At 36.9% G+C, this 8895-nt stretch overlaps 1 protein-coding gene across 2 annotated transcripts in view; it reads left to right on the top strand.

The window, feature by feature from the left end:
* The window catches only part of LOC107667551 (succinyl-CoA:3-ketoacid coenzyme A transferase 1, mitochondrial-like), a 51482-nt gene that overhangs the window by 20691 nt on the left and 21896 nt on the right, over nucleotides 1-8895 (top strand). For both annotated transcript variants that reach the window (XM_016459234.1, XM_016459235.1), the window contains exons 8-13: nucleotides 971-1078; nucleotides 1176-1290; nucleotides 2531-2625; nucleotides 3823-3871; nucleotides 4009-4081; nucleotides 8585-8660. In XM_016459234.1, the coding sequence (XP_016314720.1) occupies nucleotides 971-1078; nucleotides 1176-1290; nucleotides 2531-2625; nucleotides 3823-3871; nucleotides 4009-4081; nucleotides 8585-8660 (516 nt within the window). The remainder of the gene's footprint in view (nucleotides 1-970; nucleotides 1079-1175; nucleotides 1291-2530; nucleotides 2626-3822; nucleotides 3872-4008; nucleotides 4082-8584; nucleotides 8661-8895) is intronic.

The following is an 8895-nucleotide window of genomic DNA, read 5'->3' as shown; positions in this document are numbered from 1 at the left end:
TTGGAACGACATGAGGGTGAGTAATTAATGACAGAGTTTTCATTTTTGGGTGAACTATCCTTATGAAGAGAGTGTGTGTGTGTGTGTGTGTGTGTGTGTGTGTGTGTGTGTGTGTGTGTGTGTATATATTTATAGCCTATATTTATGTACTAAATTCCAAGACTCAGGGAAGAAGGCAGGAACTAGCAAATGTAACTTCAATAACAAAATAAACATAAACAACATAACGAAAGAAAGAGGCAGCTGCCTCACGGCAGACTGTAATTTATTCCTGTATTGGCAAAGATTAATTTTTAGCATCATTACTCCAGTCTTCAGTGTCACATGATCCTTTAGAAATCATTCTAGTATGCTGATTTGGTGCTTAAGAAACATTTGTTTGAAAATTGACATCTTTTCTGAAGTCTTTACTGTCACTTGTGATCAATTTAATGCATCCTTGCTGAATAAAAGTATTACAAAAAAAAAGAAAAAATCTTACTGACCCCAAACTTTTGTATATATTTGATATATACAATGATATAATGAATGATATTCAGCAGATAAATAGGCTAAATATCTGTGTTCTGTTATTGCACAAAAGTTATAGTCTTCACAAAAAAGGAACCTTACGGATTATGCAAAATAACCAAAATATTATTCATTGCAGGTGATCTGAAGTCCGACAGTGCTTTAAAAGGGATGAATGTAGAGAAGCAAATTATCTGACAGTTTGCCATGCTGACAGTACTGATAGACTCTTAGCGCGCTAAGTGCTACATACTGTCAACATCCTAAAACTGTCTCTGAGAGGTTATGGCACCCACTTTAACCACTACACACAACATTTAAAGCTACTTAAAACAATCTTGACCGTACTAATCAACAGACAGTCAGCAATTCTGCCCATCTGTAGTTCCTTTCTTATTGCAAAGAAACATGAGATCTTAATCTCATTGTCATCATCAGCTGGTCTATGTTCTGTCTTCAGGTGGAGGAGATTGTAGACGTGGGCACGTTTGCAGCAGAAGACATCCACATCCCCAGCATCTACGTCCACAGGATTGTCAAGGGAGATAGCTACGAGAAGCGGATCGAGGTGAGGTGGCTTGACTCGTCTGGCTCGTTTCTATCAGTTTTCCTTTATCCATCTATTTTTTCTTCTTATTGCCGCCCCTCTGTCTGACCTTTTGCAGAGGCGTACAGTAAAGAAAGGCCAGGCTGAAAATCCCAAACCCAAGAAAGACTCTGATATTGTGAGAGAGAGGATTATTCGCAGAGCTGCGCTGGAGTTTGAGGACGGGATGTATGGTATGTACAGTGTTTCAGACCATGTCACTTACATTTGATCGATTTTAATTTCACACTGAACACTGAAAATGAAAATTCTGTCATTATTTATTTACCCTCATGTCGTTCCAAAACTGTATGCTGGTTTTGTGAACATAAAAAGGGGAATTTTGAAGAATCTGTCTTTGCCATGCAATTACAGTGAATGGGAATTTAAGCTTTCAGAGCATAATAGAAGTGAATCACACAACTTGTGTGCTATATTTCAAGTATATGAAAGCTATATTGAAATTTGGTGACGTTTTCCTTTAATTTTAAACAGTTATTATAAGCAAAAATGGTTTTAATGTTTGCTAAGAATGTCATTTCCTGTGTGTCTCTCATGATAATCTGTTAAAGGGATAGTTCACCCAAAAATGAAAATTTGATGTTTATCTGCTTACCCCCAGGGCATCCAAGATGTAGGTGACTTTGTTTCTTCAGTAGAACACAAACGAAGATTTTTAACTCAAACCGTTGCAGTCTGTCAGTCTTATAATGGAAGTGAATGGAAATCATGGCTTTGAGAGTAAAAAAAACATACACAAACAAAACCAAATTAAACCCTGCGGCTCATGACTATACATTGATGTGTAAAGACACGAAACGATCGGTCTGTGCAAGAAACTGAACAGTATTTATCTCGTTTTTTACCTCTGAGGCACAGCAATGTCTGAACTGTCCTGAGTGCGTCCTGAGTGCGTCCCCGACAGCCGGCGCGTGACGCGTCTTCTTCTTCTTCTTGCTTTACGGCGGATCGCAGGCTTATAAGTGCATTACCGCCACCTATCTCTCAAGTGGACCATTGACACTCTACAATCTCAATTAGGAGTGTCAATGGTCCATTTGAGAGATAGGTGGCGGTAATGCACTTATAAGCCTGCGATCCGCCGTAAAGCAAGAAGAAGAAGAAGACGCGTCACGCGCAGGCTGTCGAGGACGTGCTCAGGACAGTTCTGACATGGCAGTGCCAAAAACATACACAAACAAAACCAAATTAAACCCTGCGGCTCATGACTATACATTGATGTGTAAAGACACGAAACGATCGGTCTGTGCAAGAAACTGAACAGTATTTATCTCGTTTTTTACCTCTGAGGCACAGCAATGTCTGAACTGTCCTGAGTGCGTCCTGAGTGCGTCCCTGGGCGTAAGCAGAGAAACATCAAATTTTCATTTTTGGGTGAACTATCCCTTTAATGCGGTTTGATAACCTTTTTAGCTAACCTGGGCATCGGAATCCCCATGCTGGCCAGTAATTTCATTAAACCAGATATTACCGTTCAGCTGCAGAGTGAAAATGGCATTCTGGGGCTGGTAAGCTATCTTTTCACAGATTTGTATTGAATTTGCTAAATACGGTTTTAAATTCAGTTATATAAGCATTTGAAAATCCTGTCTGTTATGATTTTATTGTTCTTGCATTCTTTTTTTATTTTAATGAGACAAAATCATTCTAAAAAAAGTTTAGTTGTTTATTACATTTTTTAAATGTTGACATGCATAAATTATTTAAAAACTACACTACCATTCAAGTCTTTTGAATCCTTTATTCATCAAGGACACATTAAAAGTGATTGTAAAGACATTTATAATGTTACAAAAGATTTAAATGCTAATCTTTTGAATGTTCTTTCCACAAAACATTTAAGCAACACAGCTGTTTTTAACATTGATGATAATAGGAAATATGTCTTGAGCAGCATATAGGGGGGAAGTCGTGGACTGATGGTTAGAGAGTTGGACTCGTAACCCAAAGGTTGTGGGTTCGAGTCTCGTACCGGCAGGGATTGTAGGTGGGGGGAGTGAATGTACAGCGCTCTCTCCCACCTTCAATACCACGACTGAGGTGCCCTTGAGCAAGGCACCGAACCTCCAACTGCTCCCTGGGCGCCGCAGCATAAATGGCTGCCCACTGCTCCGGGTGTGTGTTCACGGTGTGTGTGTGTTCACTGCTGTGTGTGTGCACTTTGGATGGGATAAATGCAGAGCACTAATTCCGAGTATGAGTCACCATACATAATAAATTTCGAAATGTATTAAAGTTAAAATAGAAATTAAAACAGAAATTATATTTTAAATTGTAATAATATTTCACAATATAATTGTTTTTACTGTATTTTTGATCAAATAAATGCAGTCTTGGTAAGCATTTGAGACTTTACATTAAAAAATTAAACCAACTCCAATTTTTGAAGTTGAACGGTAGTGTACATTACAATATATGTACAATAATGTATCTTTAGTTGTATGATTTGTATTGTATTATTGTTTAATGTCAAATATTACCACTATTAGATATACAGCAGGTATCATGTATCAAAGGAACAATAATGAATTTAGACACAAAAACAATGTTATTCATCTACATGAAGCAACAGTTGAATCCTTGGCTCCATTTAACTTTAATTGTTGTTATACGTCATATTTATTTTTGTCTTAATATGAGTGATTTTTGCGCTTCTCATAAAAGCATTCATAAGTACTGTTTTTTGTGCTTTTTTAATAATTCAGGGCCCTTACCCAACAGAGGAAGAAGTTGATCCAGATCTCATCAACGCTGGTAATAATTATCCCTGATTTTCATACTAGTAGACAGTCATACAGCATTAGCATTGCATAAATTGCCTTGTAATAACCTAATTTGTCCATTCAGAGCACTTAATGAAATCTCTTTCCATTTCACCCTCACCCTTTCAGGTAAAGAAACTGTCACAATTCTTCCTGGAGCCGCTTATTTCTCTAGCGACGATTCCTTTGCCATGATCAGAGGGTAAGGACGAATCACATTTAAGTCTAACCTTATATACTGACTTTTTTATATATATATTCGGTGTGTTATAACCATTCCCACAAAAGATTTTTCACAAGTTGACTTTCAGTAGATTGTTCCTCAGACAGGCTGAGTACTTTTAAAGAGGCCAGCTGTGGGTGGAAGAGCTCACTTAGACATTCTGGTAATAAATGTGACTTTTCATGTCGAATGAAGCGCTGTGGCTGTTTTGTGGCGTAAGGGCTTGATTTGGAGCGGGTAAAGAAAGGGTTGTTTGCTGGGTGTTAATGGTGAAAGTTAGGGATGGAGCGGAGGCAGAATATGCAATGAGTTGGCCGTGATGCTGCCTGCGCCTCAGGCCACATTGGCTGACATTTTCAGCTCTGTCAAAACAGGTGGCTACTTTAATTGGATGCTTCTTGTACTGCTCAGTAGGGTGAGACAGCCGGAATGAAGGTGCTTTGTCTCTGCCGGGACCGTTCTGGCCTTCACGGAGAGATCGTGCGGTGCTGTCGATAAAGCAATTGACTCTTGCTGGTCTTAAGTGTGTGAGTGTGTAATTGTGCATCCTGTGTGTGTGAGAATATCAATTTCCTGATGACACCATTTTATGTGGTGTTTTTCCCAGTGTACTTTATGAGGGCCCAAAATCTACTGGAGTCTAAGCCCACTAGGGAAAAATATGAATATATAATATTTATATAAATCAATATTTTTTATATATGCATATAAACACATATTTCTTATATATACTGGTCATTTTGATTCCTTTCAGTTATCTGTTTTAGTGCAGTCATAAGTTTAAATTTGCCTTTAATAATTCTGTTATTTGCATAGCTGTATGTTAGGCATTAGTGCCATGTCGTTTAGAAAACTCCCCGTTGATGTTTTATGAGCCTTATCGATTTTTCCAGAGGCAGCTGACGCCTTCTTCCCACAAGCTTCACCGTTATTTCTGTTTTCGCCGTCTGCGAAACCAGCAGCGGTTATATATTTAGGCCTTAATTGTCTGGTGCAATAGGGAGCACAGTGAATGGTCATGGGGTCTTTGCTGTACCCGGCACAAGGGGAGTCATGACAGCACATACATTAAGAATAGAGCCCTTCCACCCACTTACAGTCCGTCTCTAGATTCATGAATAAGACCATCTGACAATCCAGTGGTTTAGTGGCGCACTATTTCAAGCCAATAGGCTCAACTTTTTGGCACACAGGACCTTGCTACTTAAAAGATTTAGTCTAGTCTGTTAGGAAGTGTTGATGTTTTTTGGATGGCCTTTTAGAATTGACAGTTTTGCTTAAAGGGATTCTATACCCAAAGATGAAAATTCTGTCATTAATTACTCACCCTCGTGTTGTTCCAACCCGTAAGACCTTCGTTCATCTTCGGAACACAAATTGAGATGTTGTTGATGAAATCTGAGAGCTTTCTGACCCTGGATAGACAGCAATGCAACTACCACGTTCAAGGCCCAGAAAGGTAGTAAGGACATCAATAAAATAGTCCATATAACATCAGTGGTTCAACATTAATTTTATGAAGCTACGAGAATACTTTGTGTGCAAAGAAAACAAAAATAATGACTAATAACAATTTCTTCTCTTCCGTGTCAGTCTTCGACACGCATGCATGTGCATTCCTCTGCTTGTAAACCAGGTGCAACGCATCCAGGTTCTACGTCAGAACGCCGGCTCCTGCGTGGTACTCTCATGAACTCGCATCGAAGACTGACACAGAAGAGAAAAAATTGTTGAATGAGAAGTTAGTTTTGTTTTCTTTGTGCACAAAATTTTTTCTTGTAGCTTCATAACATTATAGTTGAACTGCTGATGTCACATGGACTATTTTAACAATGTCCTTACTAGGGCTGTCAAAAAAAAAAAAATTTGAATTTCGAATATTCGTCAAATTTAAAATAAACATCCACATTCGAATGCAAAAACGTTGCATTCAAATTTTAGGTGTGCGTCAGGCAGCCTTATCAGTGGCGCACAAAATGCGACGACGATGTAAGTGTCATTGCATTTTAATGCTTTTGTTAGCCTGTCCAGTTGAACCCAGTAGATGTGGTGCTGCTGCGTTGTTCATTCAAAATATTGCAGAAAAAGAGAACAATCAATGCGGGAAGATGTTGTTTACGTCAAAACTGAAACCAAGCCTTTCAAATATTTATCGCATTTTCTAGAGGGACATCTATCAGCATTGCACTCGCGTCTCGCACAAGAGAGCTGCATGTTTAGAAAGCCATGTAAAATTAATGCAAGTTTAACTTTGAAAAAACATATCTCAAGACTTTATGCTGAGGGTTTGTTCCCCATCCCACTGCATCTCATGTTTTTAAATTAAAGTACTCTGTGTGATTGGCTTTCGGCCCTTTGTATTAAAATATGCATACATGATGCTGCTTTGTTTATAGTTGTTTAAGCAACTTAATTAATTATTAATTATTTAATTAATTGGTTTATAAACATTATTTAATTAATTGGTTTATAAACTTTATTTGAAACATTATGCACTTTTTCGATGCGCCCGCTTGTGGCCTCAGGAGAGAAGCCAAAAGCTTTTTTTCCCCCTAACTAAAATTATGCCTTTTAAATTCGAATATAATTGGAATATTGATCATATTTAAGTAAAAAATTTGAATTTAGTTTTTCAGCCATTTTGAAAGCCCTAGTCCTTACTACCTTTCTGGGTCTTGAACGTGGCAGTTGCATTGCTGTCTATGGAGGATCAGAAAGCTTTCATCAAAAATATCTTAATTTGTGTTCCGAAGACGAACGAAGGTTTTACGAGTGAGTAATTAATTACAGAATGTAATAAATCAGTGAACTATCCCTTTAAATCAAGAACAATTCTATATCTATGAATACTTTCGCAAGGCATATATTAATTATATTAATTAGTGACACCAAACATAGGAGTATAAGGTTTGGTCTCTGAATCTGTTAAATATTTAAACATAATATTGGCAAATAAAGACATGGTCACATTTAACATTGCTCAGTGAATTTTCATGGACAAAATCCAGTAAATATAGGAAGCTGGAATTGTTTATGAGCAAAAGATTTCCAAATGCAAATATAAAAAAAGGTTTAGTTGCTCACGCTAATTCACCACATTGACCAACAGAAAGCTGCTTGGTTTGAAAGTAGTGCTGCCACTAATGACTATTTTTATTTCGATTAATCTATCGACTAATTTATCGATTAATCTAAACGATTAATTCCCCACAAAAAATCAACAATTTTACTTATGAATATTATATTAAACTATATTTTATTAAACCAAATGAAATCCAAATGTCTATGAAATCCTTTTTTTAAAGCAAAAGTAAAGCGCAACATAGAGTGCAAGAAGCAAGTGTCCATCTCATAGTCCAAATCACTGAAATCAAAGTTCAGTATTATAGTGTAAGAATGACAAAATATCCACGTCTACTTCTAGTCTACTAATAATAAAATTATAATCAAAAAACTTTAATTGGAGATGCTTTTGATTATTAAAATTTAATGGAACCATTAAAACAGAGTATAGAAAAATTTAAATGGAAAAAAAATGAATTTGGAAATAAAACGGATTTCATAGGGCCCTATGAAAATTAATTTTTTTGTGGTAATAAAAATAGATGTAAGTGAACAACAGCCTTTAAAATTACTTGCAATACATATATAATAGCAATGAGTCAATAATAATTAGTTAAAAGAGTATCAAAAGCAAGAAATCATATGGTTTTATTGAACAAAACTTATTTTTGGCCATTTCTTTAGGACAGAAATGCTATAGCCACTGTAATTAAAAGAATATGTGGACATCAAAACGTGTAAAGTCAGAGTTAGGGTTTGAGCTTTTATTTTGAAACCGCGATGTATTCTCATGAGTTTGCGTAGATTTATAAATGATTTACCTTACAAATCTGATGAAATGGCGCCCAGATGAACGTTATAATAAACCCAAACTCACAACAACATGCAGAGATGGAGTTTGAGATGCTCCACACGTGTAAATGATAACCGTTCCTGTGGAACTACTGTGAACGGAGCCGCTGTGTGACGCACGTACTTAACCTACACGCTTGTAAATAATTAAAGCGCATGTACTGTATTAGAACTGCATCGCATATAATTATTTAATTAAATCGTAGCGTTTGTGAATTCACAATTATGCTTAATTATGATTTTTAAATGGGTTTAATATATCATGCAGCCTTGGGAAACAGTCTAATAATGTGTGTTATGGATTCTCGTGCGTGAAATGCGCCACTTCCGGTATTCTGCCGGTTAGTCGACGCTAGCAAAATGAAGTCGAGGATTTAAAAAAATCGAATAGTCGAATAAAATCGACGAATCGCGACAGCCCTATTTGAAGGTGACTTCTGTCTGAGCTGTGCTTCATACATTGCTATACTTTTGACAACAGGCAATAGACCTTTTTCCCCCATGAAATTTCAGCATAATGGCAGTTTTGCTATTGTTGGATTGATTGATTTTTTTTGTTTCCTCTAGGGGTCATATCAACTTGACCATGTTAGGAGCCATGCAGGTATCCAAGTATGGAGATCTGGCCAACTGGATGATTCCGGCAAGTTCACAGCTTCATTTCTTTATTTATACATATGCCAGTACGACTGCCTTTGAACAATAAGAGTAAAGCTGAAACCAGATTTGTGTAAAATTTCACTTGCTTCAATCCAGCCATTTGTGTCTCGCACACAAAACATTTAGTTGTTTTGCAGATACTGTAAGTTTTTGATTGCTTATAGTTGTGTCCTTCTTAAAGTCCCCATGAAATCAAAATTAAAGTTTTTTGGGTGTTA

This window comes from Sinocyclocheilus anshuiensis, unplaced genomic scaffold, assembly GCF_001515605.1.
Source record: "Sinocyclocheilus anshuiensis isolate Anshui unplaced genomic scaffold, SAMN03320099.WGS_v1.1 scaffold1132, whole genome shotgun sequence".
NCBI lineage: Eukaryota > Metazoa > Chordata > Actinopteri > Cypriniformes > Cyprinidae > Sinocyclocheilus > Sinocyclocheilus anshuiensis.
The sequence above is the reverse complement of the archived record's forward strand: the minus strand, read 5'-3'. Positions and strand labels throughout refer to the sequence as shown.